Here is a 19,963-nt window from a genome sequence, read left to right as displayed (position 1 = left end):
TTCTAACAGTTATTTAGTGAAGTGTTTTAAGATTTTGTGTATATAGGATAATGTCATCTGCAGACAAGCTATTTTACTTTTCCCTGCCCTATTTGGATGGCTTTTACTTTTTTTTTTCTGCTCAATTTTTTTTTTAATCACAGTGATGGATGATCATGAGAAATTATCTAGCACTAGTAATAGAGAAATAGGCATGAGTTCAAGAGATATTTAGATATTCACACATTTTCAACATTTAAAAAAGTATTACAATAAAAAGTTATGATCTTCACTTTCAGGAAATCTTTTACTTTTTTTTCTTGCCTAATTGCTATAGCTAGAATTTGATTTGGTAAGGGGTGATAAGGGAAGAACATAAGGAAGACACTTGCTGTAAAACATTAGTTCTTTATATCAAATCATGCTATCAAAAGGAACTAAATATAGAAAAGACTGATACTTGGCCATGTTTTATCAGCAGGAAATAATCTGGTGTAGCAGGCACACAAGTTCTAACTTTTGCCAGCAGGCTGAGAACTCTGAGCATTATCAAAGCCTGCTATTATTGAGAGATAGTACAAAAGATTGAGACTTTTGTTGTTTCCCTTATACATACCTGTCTTCATCCAAAAATCCAAAAAGAAAAATGTTATCTGCTTGCTGCTAAGAGACAGAAAAGTATCATAACATAAGGAAATCCAAAGTAGGGAGACCAGGTCTTGCTGGAAATAAAGCATGCCCAGTGAACAGGGGTGCCATGTCAGGGGTTCCCAATACCACCCCTACATTAGAGACCTTCCAGAAGGACTCATGGGATGCAGCATGTAGTTATGCTACATGACTTCAATGTATTACATGACTCACAGCTAAGATTTAATATGGCAACAGAGTAAGGACAAGCCTGATCATAAGGGGAAAACACGGAATCTGAGGGCGTCCCTGTACAGACCTCTCTTGTGCTCACCCTCCCATGAGGGGTCCCACACTTTTCCCTGGGCAGTGCAAAAGCGACAAGACATACATTATGTCTCTGACCTTGGAGACCCAGCAGAGAGCTGCTCATGTGGGTCCCCTTTGCCTAACACCAACCAAAATTCCCAGAAGAAAAGCAGGTGTTCAGAATAAGCCATGTTGTTTGCACAGTCTCTGCACAGTGAACCTCGCTTATCAGTTGGCTGTTGCCTGGGAATGTTCTGAGAGCCAAGTTCCCAGTCAGCAGCCAAGCAAGCCCTTCTGCAGGGAGCTGTCTCAGGCCTTGTGTTAACTCTTTCCTGCACAGGTATAAATAAATTAGTATAGCCCCCCACAGGTTTATCTAAGTCTTTCCTTCCCTGTAATTATGTGTTCAGGAGGGTTCCAGAGGCCCACGTTTCATTGCCCCATAGGCCTCCACATTGCCTCTGTCCTGCCTTCAGCTGGCTTTGTTGCCATCTCTGTACTGAGCTTACTCTCCACGGTCTTCCCGCAGCTCCCCTGCGGACAAAGCTGAAGACAGCACAGAACAGGAGACCAGCCATTTGTCTAGCCAGAGGCCCAGGGTCTTTTCTGGTCGCTCCTTTCCTAGGCTGTCTAGAAGGTGCTGGGAGTGTGGGCAAGCTGAAATGTAGAGACTTAACTTCCATAAATCCTACCACCTTTTTCCCTCAGGAAAAGGCCAAGCTCCAGTATTTGATGTATTCGAAGCTTTTCTCAATACTGACAACATCCAGGTGTTTGCTAATGCGGCCACTAGTTACATCATGTGCCTTATGAAGTTTGTCAAAGGGCTAGGTAAGTGGGGCCCTCCTTTCCTACCTTGAGATCAGTAGGGACCCTTTCCAGGGTGACTTTGTGTGGAAATGTGGCTCCCTGTAGATGGCGCCACTGACTCCCCAGGGCAGGCAGGTGCACACACCAGAATAGAAACCTGTGCTCAGAAGCAGAAAAGTTATTGCAAAAGCAGCTTGGACTGTGTGCAAGGTTGTTATTTTTCATTGTTTCACAGAATAATCTTATGATGTAGAGCATTTTCAATCTCTGTTACTTTAATCCCACTTCTTTTTGAATCCTAGAATATTCAGTATTATATTCAACAAATGCCCTTATGCAGAAAATCCGTTCTCCTCAACATCATGTCATGAATAGATGGTGTCTGAGTTGCCAGCTCCTGAACAAAAATTCAGAATGCCTCTTCCAGGGCCTGACTGTCCATAAAATGTATTTTGGAAACTTAGAAGTCGGCCTTCCTGGAGGCCTCATGTACTTTTGGAACAACTGGAAAGCTGATTTTATGCATAATTTAAGAACACTTTAAAAAGGTGGGGTTGTGTCATTCAACATGGCCTGCTAGAGCAGGTTTTTATATAGCACTGGCTTATCTGGGCTGAAGTGGAAGCAGGGGCAGTTAAACCAGAAGTTGGAAAGGAACTTGAATTTTAAAGCTTTGAGGTCCCACCATGGAGTGCTCTTCAGCCTGGATGCTGGGAACCTTTGAATAAGGCAACTAGAAGGTTCATAATACTCATTTTTATTCTTGCTAAATCACTGATGGCTCCTTTGCAAAAGAAAACTGGACACAACAAAGTTAGGTGGCTTCACTCCTGTGCCCCTTATCTTGGGAGCTGGAACAAAGTGCAAGTTTCAGGATAGAGGCTAGAGGCCACCCTGGTTATGCTCGATGATTATATCTATCCCGAGAAGCAGAGGACAGAGCTGGGCGAGGCCAGCAGTCTCCTCATTTATTTACTTTACATACCAGGCTGCAGAGGAAGATTTCCTTTGAACAATAGGAAATCTGTTTTAACTGTACATTAAATAGAAGTCAAACAATTTAATATCTTAATCATAAGAAGACCAGAAAGTAGGAATCTTTGCATTTGATGGTAGAAAACTCAGTCGTTGGTTAGGAAAAACTCCCTGTCCTGTGTGATTCTCAACTTTGTGTGTGTGTGTGCGTGCATGTGTGTGTGTGTATGTGTGTTTCTCTCTCTCTCTCTCTCTCTCTCACACACACACACAGCCACACTCACACCACTTCTGACTCCAGATGTGGGAGAGTTTCCCACACTTTCATTCTCATTGAAACCAGCTGGGTGTCTGATTTGACTCGGTTCTGACACTGAGTTGGTGCAAGCCCCCCAGGTGAAAGACTCAGTTCCACAGACTGCCCCCCACCTGTGAGGCCAGTCATGTGTAATATGTCACCAGGTTACCTAGAGCCTCTTCACACCTTGGATAGAAAGCAGAGGTTCCCATAATCCCCTTGGATTCCATTATTTGTTAGAAAAGCTCCTTGCACTCAGGGAAACACTTGAGTTTCTAATTTGCTGTATGATAAAAGATACAGATGAACAGAAACACGGGGCGAGATCTGGGAGGGCCCCAAGTACAGGTGCTTCTGTCACCATGGAGTTGGAAATTGCCCCCTGCCCAGCAGGTAGATGGGGTCACCGACCTAGAAGCTCTCTGAGGTCTGCACTTTGGAGATTTTTATGGGAGCTTTGTCACATAGGCATGAACTTTCATTGACTGTTTCTGGCCTCTTTCTGGGAGAATGGGGGTTGGGATGCAGGCTTGAAAGTTCCAATTCTCTAATGGCTGATTAATTGGTCTTTCTGTGAGCATCCCCCACCCAGGAGCCCCCCAGAGCCACCTTATTAAAACAAAGGCATTCCTGTCACCCAGGGACTTCCCAGGGGTCAGAGAGCTCTGCATCAGGAAGTGAGGTCAGACTCCAAATCTTAGGACAAAAGATGCTCTGCCTGCTCTTACCTCTGAGGAAATAGCAAGGAATTTAGGAGCACTGTGCCAGGAACCAGGACAGAGAATAGACATATTTATATAAATACATAATTTTTATTTATTATTTCACATGCCTGTATTTCTTTTAAAAACCATTATTATTGGAATTGTGTTATTTGCTCAATGGTTCTTGAATGTCTGTTCGGTGGGCTGGTGGCCTGTGTGTGCGGGGTGCTCCAGAGATAAATAAAACATGCTTCCTTCTGTGAGAGGCTCACAGCCTTGTCTAACCAGACACATAAATCAGTAATTAGCTCGGTAAGATGAATACTTTAATACAGGCTAGAGGGAAAAAAGCCATTTAAGTTAACATGAACAAGCAGCTGAAGTGGGTATTTGTTTAGGGGGTCACGCAGGCCCCAAAAAGGAAGGAATGTTTGGACTTTGTGGAGTGAGATAGAGGTTTATATTTCTAAAATACAGAGCACATTGGCAGTACCCACAGAGAAGGGATGGGGGTGATGGGCTGGAGAGAAAGGAGGTGCCCAGCTGTGAAGGCCTCTCATGCCATATCAGGGACTGTGGAATGTGTGGGGCAGGTGGTGCGATCACAGCTCCTATTATAAAGCAGACTCAGCAGGCACATGTCCCTCCAGGTAAGCCAGAAGGCTGCAGGCAGAGACCTGTGCTGCTGGAGCTTGGAGAGAGTAGACAGGGTGGAATATTAGTAGACAGGGTGAATATTAGTAGACAGGGTGAATATTAGTAGACAGGGTAAATGGTATCTGGGCCTTAGGACTCCTAGGCTGTACGGCCTCAGAGAGGAGGAGCCGAGCTGATGGTTCCCCAAGGACAGATGTTACCAGAAATTAGGATACACAGAAGGAGAGTAGGGTAGTGTGGAAGAGAGGACAAAGCATTTGGACACCTTGAGTACTCAGGTAGAGACACCTAGCAGCATGTAAGAAACATGAGATTTTAATCTTAGGGAGGGATTTGGGCCCTGAAAAAAAGGTGCAGAATCATCAGTGTGCACATGGCGATGTGTAAACAGAATGGTTCTATTTTGTCTGTGAATCGTGATTATTTGTGTGTGGCTTGTGTGCAGTGTAGCCTTGGTGGCTGCGCACTACCTCTGACTCCAGGGGGCGCCATTTGCATAAACTTTACTGTATAACACCACAACAGGAGCAAATAATTTGAACACTCACTATAATCAACAGGATAAAAAAATTGCATGTAGGGCCTCCCTGGTGGCACAGCAAGTTGAGCACAGTGCTGTGAAGCTGTCTGCAGCCTCTGCAGCACCGGTTCGATTCCTTGCTGGCCAGGGAGATACCCACGTGGCATGACAGCCCTCTCCTGTCTTACCTGCTGCTCCCCTCAGCACTGTGTTTCAGTCAGTCTGCCTGTTCTGCGCCCCACTCTGTCTCTGGTGAATTCTCTCTCCCTCCTGCGCCTCTGGCCTGTACCCCAGTTCTTGTATAAATAAATAATTCCTTGAAAAAATTGCGTTTAGTTTTAATTCCAACTTGGTTTATTTCAACATGAATTTGACCTTTTCTGTGTTTTTATATTGTTAGGTACATTCATCTAAACAAGAGAGTGGTAAATTATGGCTTGCATGTCAAATCTGACCTACTGAAAGGCTTTATAAATAAAGTTTTATTAGAACACAGCCATGGGCATCTGTGGCTTTGTTCATGCCATAGTGGCAGAGTTGAAAAGTTGCAAAAAAGGAAGTTTGGCCTGCAAAGCCTATCATTTACTGTCTGACCCTGTACCCCCCAAAATTTGCCTATCCCTGACCTAAAACTAAAGAAATGTTTCTTGTCTTTTTCTTAGGAGAGCATGCTTCTCTGCATCTAAATTTTAACTAATGCTAGTAATTACATCTCTTTACCCACACTACCCTACTCTCCTTCTGTGTATCCTAATTTCTGGTAACATCTGTCCTTGGGGAACCATCAGCTCGGCTCCTCCTCTCTAAGGCCTTACAGCCTAGGAGTCCTAATGCCCACATACCATTCACCCTGTCTACTAATATTCCACCCTTTCTACTCTCTCCAAGCTCCAGGGTACTAGTTGCTACAACTATAGACAGCTAGAAACAACTACAGTACTGTGGAATGATATTATTAAAAGTATAGAAATAGGTTCATTACATGGAGAAGAAAAATGATAATTCTCAACTAATATTTACCTATAGATACCTTCTACTGTTAAGTCTCTAGAGAAGTATGATCTCTGTTACATCTCTAGGTAAGGACAAAAAGATAGAAATCATTTTAATTTAGTGATCTCCATCCCCAAACCTCAGTTGTTTATAGAGTCTCCCCAGGGTCTTCATTTAGTGCTGAGTACTGGCTGCAGATGAGGTCCTTTTCCAGATAGAGGGAGGCCTATGCTTCAGCCCAGTGCACCCTTGTCTCGGGATCATCCTGGATCATCGAAGCTTCCAAGGTCACAACCTCAACAGCAGGGGCCAGGACAGGTGACTACCAGTGTGCCCAGGTACAAAGGAACAGCATCCCACCACAAAAAGGATTGTGGTAGAATATGGAAAAAGTGGTCATTGTTTCTTAGAGAAAGAGGAATTACAAAAAAGACCAATCCCAACATAACAGGATGTACAGTGTGGTCCCCACTGTACTTAACTCATCCAGGTGTGGGGTGGGAGAGGAGGAGGAAAATGATGATGAAAAGGATTTTCCTCAGGGTTGTGCAACTGGACAAATTTCCTCTTTTTTACTAGACATTTGGTGAATTAATGCTGAGTGAATAAATAGGTCTCTCTGTTGTAAGGTGGGAAACTGGGGTGATTTTGTCTGTCTCTGTCTCCCTGTGCTGCTTCTAGGGGAAGTGGACTGTAAAGAGATTGGAGACTGTGTCCAGGGACCTGGAGCCACATCCCCAGACCTTTGCCTCCCCGCCCTGGATTACCTCAGGCGCTGCTCTCAGGTACGGGAAGCTCACTGTGTGACCTCCGGGCTCTGAGACTAGGCTCAGAAGATACTTACAAAGTGGGCCTCCCCGGTGGCGCAGTGGTTGAGCACTGGGTGGCGAAGCTGCTCGCAGCCTCCGCAGGGCCGGTTCGATCCCCTCACCGGGTGAGGGTCCCACATGACGCGCAGACCTCTCCTGCCGCCCGCTGCTCCCCTCAGCAGTGTACTTCGGTCCTTCTGCCTGCTCTGCTCCCCGCTCTGGCTCTGGTGAATTCTCTCACCCTCCCGCGCTTCTGACTGTACCCAGTGCTTGTATAAATAAATAAATAAATCTTTAAAAAAAAAAAAAATGAAGCCCAAGAGAAATTCCTTCTGCTGTCCCTGAAGAGGTTGGGGTTTAGATTTAGAGTAGAAACTTTGGTTCCTACCCCTCCCATGAAGGAGAGGAAAAAGTAATGAAAATGTGCTAGAACACACAATAGGACCATGACACTTCTGAAACATCTCCTCTATACAAAGATGCAGGAACTGCAGTGATCTCTATTTGTGTTGGGAAGTAGGAGAAGGGATTTTGAGGTCACAGGAAATCTCTGATGGTACCAAAAGGTACAAGGCAGGGGAACAAACGTAGAAAAGTAAAGCAATGTTATCAAAGTGAACTGTGACCTTGGTTGTACGAAATCCAAGAATTGTCCTTATCTATGTGACATGCCAGCAGAGCCAGACAGCACTTCCTCCTAAAGCCCTTGCTCTTCTAGGCTTTAGCCATACCCTGTGTCAGCACTTTCCCTGCCCTCTCCAGTTATGTCCCCAGGCCTCTTCAGGACAGCCTGACCTCTTCTTCCAGCTGCCTTCACACACTCTACATGTCGTGACCCCTGGCTCCGTTTCCACCTGAGACCCTGCCTTCACTCCCTGTATCCCAACCACACCGGTTTTCGGGCCCTCCATATACCCCACACATCACCACTCATGGCCTCTGCCTGGAATTTTCTCCGATCAGATCTGTTTGACACTCCTTATCCTCCAGCTCTCATCTAAAACATCACCTCCTTAGACCTGGGCCTGAATGTCAACTCTCTGCCACCATTCCCCTCATACCCCCTCAGCACTGTGGTATCATTAATTCTTCCTACAGCATTTATATGAGAAACTGTATTATCTGTGACAGAATTATTGTCTGTCAAGCTCATAGGAATTTTGTCAGTCTCACAGCTGCGTTCCTGGTTTCTAGAACAGTGTGGGCACAGCAGGCACAATTCCAATTCATGAAGCTATAAGGATCCTTGGGAGTTTGTCCCAGTACCAGGGGTCTGCGGGGTCCCAAGTACTAGTACTGAGAAAGGAGGAAAGGGCCCAGGGCAGCCTTTTCTCTCCACCTCTCATGCCTTTTCTCTCCCACCTTCCCAGATTCCTCTGCTTCTGCTTGCTCTGGGGCACTGTCCCTGGGGTGGAGTCAGGGAGAGGGAATCAGTCTGGTTTCCCACTTACCTATAGACTTTCTTCTCAGTGATCCCCATAGACTGCTTTCTTCCATAGGCAGAAATTCTTGGCATGTTTTGTGGTTTCCTTGGTAGGTTTATAAAAATCTCTAAAACTCCTATGTAATTGAGATGCTGGGAAAGTATCTACAGTCATTTTCCTTTTTGTTGCCATTGACTACTGTTCTGTCTGCTTTGTGGGATAAATGCTCTTGTGAGCAACCTTTTGAATCCAAATCACAACTCAATTTTAACTTTTCATATGCTGGGAACTACTCTGATTTTCTCTCATTCTCCTGCTACTGCTGTGTAATTTTATTGTTCTTTTACCCCCAAAATGCAGCTTTTTCCAATTATAATTGCTATTTGACTTTTTTTTTTCCAGTTATTGGCTAAAATCTACAAAATGCCCTTGAAGCCAATATTCCTTAGTGGGAGACTGGCTAGCTTGCCTCGAAGACTTCAGGAGCAGTCGGCCAGCAGTGAAGATGGAATTGAGTCAGTTCTGTCTGACTTTGATGATGACACAGGTAAGTTCATTAATTGTGTTCATATCGATGAAGTTTAAGGCATGAGTTAAGCAGCTTGTTATAGATCCTGAGAATGGTTGTCCAGTTATGTTGATATTGTTTGTAATTCTAACAAAACAAGTCTACTTAAAGTTTCCATGGACTCTCCAAAAACACCATTTTACATAGGATACCTCCAAGCCCATCCTTTGTAGATTGATGACTCCTTGTAAAATCAGAGCTGCTCTGCATGTCCCACTAGGTAGAGTTTCTGACTAAATTCTCCTGAAGTTAGCAAATTGGAATGTGGTTGCCTTGGTGCTCGGGTACTTAAGGTGGCTGGTAATTGTCTTTATTGCCTTCTAGAAAACACAATCATGTAATTACTTCCTGCAGGACTATTTGGTTAGAGATTGGGGAAATTAAGTCATTACTGAAGAGAGGCTCTATTTGTGACTGGTGTAACTGAAAACTCATTACAAGAATGATCTTAAAGAATGTGTTTCAAATTAGTTTCCATGCAATTTCCTATGAATTGGAGTTCAATCTAGTAACTTTGGATAATTTCTAGATGGGTTATCTTGTACTCATGCCTGTTGTCTTCTGTCTCAGATGACCCTGTGCTATTCCTAAATCTGGAATTGGCAATGATATTCTTAAAGAGTTCTGATATCTGCACATAGGTTTCAAATCAGTGCAAAAAAAGACTTTTTTGGTTCTCTTGGCTGTTTATTTTTTTTTGTTTCTTTTATTCCATTACAGATTCATTCATGGGGGCTAGATGATTTATAGTTTTCCTTAGGGATTAAAAATAGTAAAATTTCACTAGTTCAGACAAATTTTGAGGAAACTATATAGAACAATAACTCTAGGAAAAAATATCTAAAGTAGAGGAGAACATTATAACTATTATATACTGGCTATATGTTTCAGTATGAATAACTTTTACTTAGCATCTTAAACCTTTGAGCCAGAAGCTGTTATCTATAATACAGGCTTTAAAACAATTGCAGACAGGTTGTGTGTGTTACAGTGAACATCCCCTGTCATCTGTGTAAATCATTAACCCATTTTTTTCTAGGCAGCCCATCTTCTAATGAAAAAAGTTCAGCCAAGCACCTACCTAAAATTTCCCACATTATAAATTCACTACGGATTTTCAAGTTATAATTATGTATGAAGCAAAACTAGATCAGAGGAAAGAATAAAAGTAAAATCTGTAAGTTAGCATTCACATTAATATATTCTTAGATATTATTCCTGCGGCTTCCAAAGGCCAAAAATTACTCCCCCCAACCCATTTCAAACACACGTCAAACTACACCAAATGGTATGGTGGACCTTCTTCTACTCATCACCCAGCTTCAACTGTTACTGACTTATAGCCCATCTCAGCTGTATATACATGCAAGTACATTGGCTCACTCCCCAGCCACTTCATCCATTTCATATTATTTTAAAGAAAATCCCAGACATTGCAGGTTTCCTTTGTTTCACTGTGTTCTCTGAAGATAACAAACATAAGTATAATGTTATCACACCAAAAAAATTAATAATTTCTTAGTAACCTAAATACCCAGTCAGTGTTACAATTTCCAATTTTCTTCCACTCCTTCAGGATTCACATAATACTCACATTATGTGTTTGGCTGATAAGTCTTATAAGTTCCTTTTCAATATACAGATTCTCCTCTCTCTTTAACTGCCTTGTAGTTTATTTGTTGAAAAACTGAAGTCCTTTGTCCTGTGAAGTTTTCCATCTAGATTTGATTGACTGCCCTGGCTTGAGTGGTGTGGAATGTGTTTTTCTGTCATCTGCATTTCCTATAAGTTAGCTGGTCATACCCGCTGATTTTGTGAGGGTCTTAAGAATTTCTTGTTGCCTGGTTTTGTGATATTTATTGTCCATGAGCTTAATGATTTTGTCTCCTATTTATGGGGTTGTTAAAAACTACAGAACATTTTTTATAGAACTATTTAACTGCCAATTTCTGATATCTATCTTGTGCAGAAATATTAGAAGTCCTGAAATTCAAATGTAGGCTGGGCTTTTTTCACATTCTAAGTCTTTTTGTATATGGAGTTAGAGAAACTGAGTTCTCTTTCTACCTCTCACTTCACATACTTCAGAGGACAGTGATAAGCAGGTATGTTGACACATACAGTGCTTATGTAAATGACAAAGCAAGAATTGTTTGGACCATGTGAAAAGAATCTTGTGTTTTTTCCCCTTAATGTGCACTAGAAGTTATTATCCTCTTTTGAAACTTAAACTCAGAAAAGAAGAAAGAAGAGAGATGTATATAATGCTCAGGGCAAATAAGCCTGTTAATGCTGTGAGTGATATTTTCCCACCTATGAGCAATTTGTACATATACCAAATTGAGAGTGTGTCAGAATTGCAAACTGTACCATGGACATGAAAATGAAAAGTAATTTTTAGATTGTAAAAAGCAAATAGATTATAACTTAGAAGCAAAAGTAAAAATTAGATAACTTGGACTTCATCATAATTATGCTTCTACTTTTATACCCAGGGCTGGATTAAAAGGAGAATATTGTTATTGCTTAATAGTTTCTCTGAGCTGATGAAAGTTTTGGAAAGAGATACATAGGGTTGTACAGCACTGCCTGAAATTAATACCACTAAATTCTGGACATAAAATTGTTTAAAATGACAGTTTTTATGCATGTAGATAAACAATTTTGTTAAAGAATAAGACATGGAACTAAAAGGATACTATTTTACTATCAACTCCCAAGAAATCTGACAGTCATTTCACATAATATAATTTACATATGTATTTAAAGAGGCATAAGGAAAAACTTTGGGCATTATTTTTTCTCTTTTAACTTTGTCAGAACATATAAATCATAAGCTGACTGTCTGTAAGCTCTTAGAGGGCTACTTTACAGGGTGTTGGTTCGCATTCATATAGCACTTTATAGTCTATAGTCATTCATATAGTCACTTTATAGGACTGTTTTACCCACAATGTTGAGTTCTTGCAGTAAGCCTGTATGATGTTTAGCAGGACTGTGTGGTTTCCAGGTCTGATAGAAGTCTGGATCATCCTGCTGGAACAGCTGACAGCTGCTGTGTCCAACTGTCCACGTCAGCACCAACCACCGACCTTGGACTTACTGTTTGAGCTATTGAGAGATGTAACTAAAACACCAGGTAAATATTTCTATGCCTATCTTTGAGGGAGTTGTTATAACTGTTTTCAGAAAAGTATATCTGTGTCTACCTGTTTCACTGCTGTAACCCTAACCTTAGCACAAAGCTTCATGCATAATGGATGCTTAGTTGGGTGTGTTGGAGCCTCACAATAACTTCACCATGGTTATGGCTTCAGGGTCTCCATCAGCCAGTTTGTTTTGTTATTTACATGATTCCATCTTCCCTCTCTGACTGGATTTCACATACTCTTGGCCCCAGTGCAGACAGTAGGGCTCAACGAATCTACCACTGACAAAGACAGCAACATCTTGATTGTAAAAGATATTTTGTGATCACCTAATACTTTGATAGTACAGGAAAAGAATGGTCCTTTGGAACTGAATTAATCAGAATCAAAACCACAAATGAAATGTAGCAAGAGGAGATTTTTATTCAACACAAACCAATGAAGACTCGATACTGCTTTCAAAGCCATTGCAATTAAAAAAAAAAATCATAGGTACTCCCATATTCAGAGTGGAAAGCCTTCCATCTAAAATTAATTTTTAGAATTAACTATATGCCATTATTTATTGGTCAGTACTACTTTCTGTTTTTACATTACTACTATGTGAAGAACATTTAACTTAATATTCTCCTAGAAATCTATCATCAAAAGAATTAATATTAATGAAGACAAGTTATATAATGTTTGCAGAAACATGTACCAAAAGTATTTTGAACATCTAAATGGGCTAATTACATTCTGGTAAAAACATGTAAATATTCTGCAGGAATTAAAATGAATATTTGTGAATACTATTTAACAACATGAATAATTGTTTACAAGGTATTATGTTAAAGCCTATAGAGTACAATCTTAACTTTATGAAATTGTATGCATTTATAAATACGAATACATTCAAGAAGTACTAGAAGTAAATCCATAAAAACAGGTTTATCTTTCTGGGTAAGTTTTCTTCCTTTTTTTATTGTCATGTGTTTTCTATGTTTATAAAAACAAGACACTCTTTTTTGTAATGATCAGGGTTTTTTAAATCCATCAGTATAGGAATGGATAAGTAAACTGCTACATAGAAATTCAGTAGAATAATAATACATAGCAATAAACGGAGGGTCTAAATTGCTGACACAGAATGGTCTCTAACACTTTGTTAAATGGCAAAAAAAATCACTATGGCAGACTAAAGATTACATTACCTGATTTACATGAAAGCAATAAAAAACTTCTGTTTTCTATATCTATCTGTAATTTTACATCTGGAGACTAAAGAGTTGACCAAGTGATACTTTATCAGTATTTGAATTTTTACAAATATATTTATGTATTACTTATATAACTAAGATGCAGAAATAAGAAAAATGCCACTGAAGACCAGATGTTCCCCAATCAGCAGTGAATATTTGTCCTTGTACCTTTGAGAGAGAATAGAGACTCCTTCAAACAAGATGGAGTGTCCCTTTTGTCAGAGGGGAGATGCTGCCATCACATTTATGATGCTGACTTTGTTTTTCAGGACCAGGATTTGGCATCTATGCCGTTGTTCATCTTCTCCTTCCTGTGATGTCCCTTTGGCTCCGTCGTAGCCATAAAGACCATTCTTACTGGGATGTGGCTTCTGCCAACTTCAAGCATGCCATTGGCCTGTCCTGTGAGCTGGTGGTGGAGCACATTCAAAGCTTTATCCACTCAGGTATATCTGTCGTGCCAGAGCAACTCAGACTGAGTATTTTCTTATTTCCTTAATAGGCAGCATGTCTAAAATGGCTTAGCAAATACCTAATGTGAACACCAGTGCATAATTTTTGTCCTGAGAACTATTACAATCACACGGTCACTACCAACCTTCTAACAATAAATTGTCAAAAAGATCACTGGTACCCAATAGAAGTGCAATTAAAAATACCTAATAAGGTACAGGATGTCTGTGCATTAGGAGTGGGGAAGCAATACCTTACATGTCTGTTACCTACTTAGGAGAATATCCATAGTCTGGGGAAGGAAGGAGGCATAGGCTTATTGTCCTGCCGTACCAGGACTGGCTACATAGAGGAGGTAAGGGCAAGAAGGTGCTTAAGTTAGGAGTGAAGAGAAGCACCTAATGTCTATGGCACTTTTAGAAAGATTTGTTAGTGTTTGGTAGACAGTATGTCAGCTGTGATACCAATGGAGTAACAATGGGAACGACAGATCTTGCTCATGATTTTTGCCCTGGGAAGACCTGAACATCGCTGCTAGCCCTGGAGGGATAAAGGAAGAGGTGAAGGGGCTCCCTCATTGGAGAAACTAATGAGAACATTCACTCCAAGGGAGAACCAAAAAGCAAAGGTAAGTGAACAGTAATTAAGAAGGAAGAGGGTCTTTCCCAGGTTGGTGATTAATGTAACCCTAACATAGATATTCTAGATCCAGTCATTGTTTTATAGATATTTTCCTTGAATTGGACAAACAGAATGTGATTTTTGGAAGTTTTTCTCTTTAGGGATAGACTGAAGCCAGACTGAAAAGATTCGAAAGATTTTCCAAGAGCATTTAATTATCAGTTTGGCTATCAGCAATAAGGAAAGTAGGTTTTATTCCACCCCTACCCCTAAGAATTTAAAATTTTTATGGGCTAATATTCAGGCTTTAGAATATATGTTCTATTCTATTTAAGTAGATACAAGTATCTACTTAAATTTTGAAAACTGTCCATCAACATAAAAGTAATCCTTATATATCAAGATGAACTATGTAGAAATGGATGAAACAGGTAGACTTACATTAGGTAAAAATTCAAAAATGTTTTAATGAGGCAGGGGTGTTGGTCATGGCCTTTTTCTCCTTCCTTAGTTTCTTTTCCCCAGACATGTATAGATCTTTTCATCAAATGTTTTGCTTTTACAGTAGATGTCACTTCAGCCCATTCCTTTATAATCAGGTCAAGTGAAATCTGACTTCTTCCTGTAGATATCAGGTATGAAGGCATGATCAACACCATGCTGAAGGACCTCTTCGAGTTACTGGTGGCTTGTGTGGCCAAGCCCACAGAAACCATCTCCAGAGTGGGCTGCTCCTGTATTAGGTGAGAAAATGGGGCCTGACTCGCCTCAAAACTAGAGATGCCGTTATGAAATCCAAGGGAATTAAATAACCACTTGTGGTAGCAACCTACTTCTTAGATGCTTTTATAAGTAAAAATGACTACTTCATTTTTGATAACTGTTCATTTCAGTCTGCAGTCAGCAGTGTCTTGTGTAAGGCATTATACAAGGTAGTCTGCTGCCATGAATGCTAGAAACCGAGGTCTCTGTTCTCAAGGCCATAACAGAGTCCAGGGAAATACTAGTAAGGAGTAACTATAAATGTCCAGAAAGGACAGGACGTGGCATAGGGTGGTGAGCAGGGATTGCTGCTGTAGAGACACTTAGATCCCCCAGGGGAGGTCAACTTTGGATAGGTGGGGAATTTGCAAACAGAACATATTGAACAAATGCATGATGATAAGAATTGTAAGTGACAAGAAGTAGTCTTATTTGTAGAGGGGTAGTAGACATGAAAGCCTATGTGTGAATATTGGCCTATTTTAATGCTTCCATCCTTGTTTCTTTCGGCAGGTACGTCCTGGTGACAGCAGGCCCCGTGTTCACAGAAGAAATGTGGAGGCTGGCCTGCTGTGCACTGCAGGATGCCTTCTCTGCCACACTTAAGCCAGTGAAGGTAAATACTGGGAGGGGAGGACTCGAGCAGGTTCCACCTCCCCCCTCCCCAGCACCCTGCTGCTTCATCAAATTGGGGGCATGCATCCTGCCCTCCTCATCGCGGGCACTCTTACCTGAAATCTTGCCCTGGGTGAGAAAGATGCTTCTGGTTCGGTACCAGTGACCAGGTCATATCCAAGGCAGGTCCCGGAGCCATGAACCCAGATGCACCCACTGAAGGTCTGCTGTGTTTCCCCTTAGGATCTGCTGGGCTGCTTCCACAGTGGCACTGAGAGCTTCAGTGGGGAAGGCTGCCAGGTGAGGGTGGCAGCCCCTTCCTCTTCCCCGAGTGCCGAGGCTGAATACTGGCGCATCCGAGCCATGGCTCAGCAGGTAAGGCCAGGGCTCTCAAAGCTTGAGACACTGCAAGGAGTCCTTACTGAAGGTCTCACCCCACTCCGTTTCATTCCTTGCGGAAGGGACCTACACCTCCTGGCTCATACCTCTTGGCAGTGCTTCTGCTACTATCTTTACTCAGAACGACTTCAACCTACGTCAATCAGCAGTCATACTTCTCTCCACCACATACATAACATGACTTGCTCAGATTGCTTATATTCTAAATATTTGCTCAATTGTTGTTACTGCCAGTCTGTAAGTGCCTGTATTAGGTGAGAAAGCTGATATTTTTCCCTTATGCTTCCATACAGAGCAGGTGCTTTAAATGCTGGTGTCAGTAAAATATCCTTACGGCATTAGCACAAGCTACAGCTATACCCCCCAAGAAACCCTACTGTGGGGGGTGCTTTTATCAGGTGTTCATTTAAGCAATGTTCCCTAATTCACATATCTTCCTAACAATGCTGTTCATAGAAAAAAACAAAAATTTCCAACAGTCATTGGCTAAACACCATCATGTAGTAACAGCACACACAGATGCAGAAGATAATTTGCACATGTGTAAAGTATGCAACTTTTAAAATAAATATTTGCTATTTGAGCTGCACTTGTAAAAATAGTGAGTTGGGGGTTATATTCAAAAGGCTTCCCTTCAACATAAGGTATACTTTCATGCTTAATAAAATGTTCCCTCAGCACACTGGTAACCCAGGATGTCCTGTCAGTGTAAATGCAGTCATCTGCACATTGTCAGTCAAGAAATTTCCTGACCAGGTTGGTTTTTGGAGGTTTCCTCACTGCAGAGAGTGGGCAAAGACCTTCCACATTCAGCTTCTCATATCTGCCGAGCACAGTCAGGACATCCTGGGACATGGTGCTTCTGCTGTTAGGAAGGGAGAGAATGACGTCCCTGTGCAGTCTCCCTGAAGTCCTCAGAGGCTGTGGCCATCAAGTCCAGCCAAGAACCCTCACAGAGAAGCCAGGAGGGTGGTCTTCCCAAGATAGCTTCGTCTCTACCTAGCTGATGAGGATTCTCCAGACACGTGCAGTGGTCTTTCCTGCCTCATCGCAAGGGTATGAGAATGTCAGTGGAATCCTCTCCTAAAGTACCTCATTGGTGGAAAAGAACAGCCAAGATCATTAATGGATCTTTTACTACTTAGTATTTCTCAAAACTTTACTCACTCAAAATAGTCTACTATTCAATAATCTGATTATTGCACAATCTGGGGGGGAGGAACTCCTTTAAAATACTTTACTTCCAAAGGGAAGTGGTGAAGGGGAACTTGGAAGCATTTGGTTCAGAGATCTGGAAGTGGCTGCTGTTTCCTTAGCCATTTCTCCCATGACCACCTCAGTCATCACGATAAGAAAAGTCCCAATTTCTCATTGCTGTGTTGCATAGAATACTATTCCAAACAGATGTCAGAATCAGAGCAGATCATTTTACAAATATAGCCCTTCTTTATTTACTCTTAATTAATATTAAATGTCAGTACTTGCTATTTGAATAGTAATGAATTATGTGTTAGAAGTAGTAGTGTTATTAGTATTAGTTTCAGCAGCTTACATTTATTATTTACTCTTTTATTCTAATGACCTGTCTGTGTAATGCACATGTTAATTCACTTAATTCTCTCAACAAACATACCAAGTAAGAAACCACTACCTGCATCGCTTTACAGGTAAGAAATTGAGTGGAAAGCATAAGGGCCCTCTAGCTGATCCCTGGTGGAGTCTGGGCAAGGAGGGCAAAAGTCTGAACTGTGCCTTTGTTTACCTGTGCAGGTGTTTATGTTGGACACCCAGTGTTCACCAAAGACTCCAAACAATTTTGATCACGCTCAGTCCTGTCAGCTCATTATCGAACTTCCTCCTGATGAGAAGCCAAACGGACACACCAAGAAAAGGTAAGCACTAAATTCAAACATGCAAGGAACTTAAATATAGAAAGTATTTAATCCCAGTTCTGCTCACTGTCCTCCAAGCTTTGGCCAGAATACTAAAAACATTTGTGGAGTCTTTCAGCAAAGGTTTTCATTAAGAACTGTTAGTGTCTTAGCCAGATTGCCCACATTTCACATGTATGAGTTTTCTACAGTTGTCATCTAACCAAGTACCACAGACTGAGTGGTGTAGACAACAGATCCTTTCCCACCATTCTTGAAAGTAGAGTCTGAGGTCATGATCTCAGCAGAGTTGGTTCCTTCCCCTGCACCTGTCTGTTCTTATAAGGACAGCAGCTACGCTGGGTAAGACCCACCTTCATGACTTCACCTAATTATTTCTTTAAAGACTTTTTCTCCAAAAGTTGTCAATTACAAGGTGATGTAGGTTAGGATTCAATATACGAATTTGGCGTTGGGAGGGGTAGACACTACTCCCCCATCTATAGCATCATACATGTAATTTTAAAAAAATAGCTATAATTTGAGGCATGATTCATTGTTTCCATGTGAGAAACAAACTTCTCCTGAGCAATACAGCTATTAAGAGACAGAAGGAGCTGTGCCCCACCAGAGACTTGCCCCCTTTTAAATACAATTAGCCATCCTGAATACTCTTACCCTCGAGTTGGAGGTGCAATGACTAAAGTTCCTATCTTGAACCTTCTAGCACACTGATGGGAGTGAGAACTGGAGTCCTATATGCGATGCATTGGTTAGCTGTCTCCACTGAGAGAGACTGTAGTAATATTTGATTTTCCTGTCAAAGGGAACTAGAAATATAAAGGAATATTTAATTGAAAATTTGAAATAGAGCATCAAAATCTTTTTAGAAATAATGTGAATTTAGAAATAATGCTTATATAGCACTTTGATTTAAAAGTACCTAAAAATTTTGCTTAAGTATGTGAGTTCAAAAATTGTGATGCATGATAAAGTAAAAAAACTTCCCAACCCGGGCCTCCCCGGTGGCGCAGCGGTAGAGCGCTGGGTTGCGAAGCTGCCCGCGGCCTCTGCGGCACCGGTTCGATCCCCGGCCACCGGAGGAGGGTCCCGCATGGCGCGCAGACCTCTCCTGCCGCCCGCTGCTCCCCTCAGCAGTGTCCTTCGGTCCTTCTGCCTGCTCTGCTCCCCGCTCTGGCTCTGGTGAATTCTCTCACCCTCCCGCGCCTCTGACTGTACCCAGTGCATGTATAAACAAAACAAAAACAAACAAGCAAACAAATAAAGAAAAACATGCCTCTATTAAAAAAAAAAAAAAAAAAAAACTTCCCAACCCAACGTCAGATATAGAACTTTCTCAGCCTCCCAAGTATTCCTCCCCATTACTCTCTACCACAAGGCCTGGTTTTTAAGTGTTAGTCATCTTCATATTTTTTATGTACTGAAGATAATGCATTGATCTATTTCAAAATTTCAATTAAACTTTCCTTTATATTTCTAGTTCCCTTTGACAGGAAAATCAAATATTACTACATTATTGGCTTAAAATGTATTTCATAAACAATTAGAAACTCCTGAGCCAAAAAACACTCACCAACATTCTTTAATAGGAGCTGTCAGCCAAATGTGTATTTGGCATTCTTGGACTTACAGGCACTTAATTCAGCATAGGATCTGATATAAAATGAGTTCGACCTGAGTAAAGTTTGTTCATATACAGGTCAGGTAGATTCTCATAGGTCTCCCCATGTTGAAATTACCCGTGGGAAAAAAATATAAGTTAAAACTAGATTGCAATATTGACGAGAAATCTGGACTTTTTTTTTAAATTGCATTGACATTACACAATCCACATAATCTTTAGCAGAGCTTTAAATGTTAAATCTGTCTGATGCTGACATGCAGCTAACTCTCTATTATCCAATGAGGAAGCTGGCACTCCCTTTGCCTTAGAAGCAGGAAAGGAAGAAGTTAGTTTCACCACTTCACAGTCCCTTCCTTAAAGGGTATGCTGAGAGAAAGTTTGAAACACTTGGATATTATGAATCAAAAATAATTGTTCCAGGTCTTCTCTGCACATCAACTCTTAAAAGTTGCTTATCTATAAGCAGTTTTATCAGTTTAGTATTTTTCTGAAATTTTGATACCTTCTGTATATGTTGCTCCTCTTTTCTCT

At 41.3% G+C, this 19,963-nt stretch overlaps 1 protein-coding gene across 1 annotated transcript in view; it reads left to right on the top strand.

Moving 5' to 3' along the window:
• The window catches only part of ARFGEF3 (ARFGEF family member 3), a gene marked incomplete at its 5' end in the record, with an annotated part of 132,306 nt that overhangs the window by 107,477 nt on the left and 4,866 nt on the right, over nt 1–19,963 (top strand). Inside the window, 9 exons of the mRNA XM_084227681.1 lie at nt 1,627–1,749; nt 6,557–6,660; nt 8,511–8,655; nt 11,687–11,815; nt 13,336–13,512; nt 14,769–14,883; nt 15,416–15,518; nt 15,761–15,892; nt 17,687–17,808. Coding sequence (XP_084083807.1) covers nt 1,627–1,749; nt 6,557–6,660; nt 8,511–8,655; nt 11,687–11,815; nt 13,336–13,512; nt 14,769–14,883; nt 15,416–15,518; nt 15,761–15,892; nt 17,687–17,808 — 1,150 coding nt within the window. The remainder of the gene's footprint in view (nt 1–1,626; nt 1,750–6,556; nt 6,661–8,510; nt 8,656–11,686; nt 11,816–13,335; nt 13,513–14,768; nt 14,884–15,415; nt 15,519–15,760; nt 15,893–17,686; nt 17,809–19,963) is intronic.

This window comes from Talpa europaea (assembly GCF_964194135.1).
Source record: "Talpa europaea genome assembly, chromosome: 2".
Classification (NCBI taxonomy): Eukaryota; Metazoa; Chordata; class Mammalia; order Eulipotyphla; family Talpidae; genus Talpa; species Talpa europaea.
Note: the sequence above shows the minus strand (reverse complement) of the source record. Positions and strands in the feature narration are given on the sequence as shown.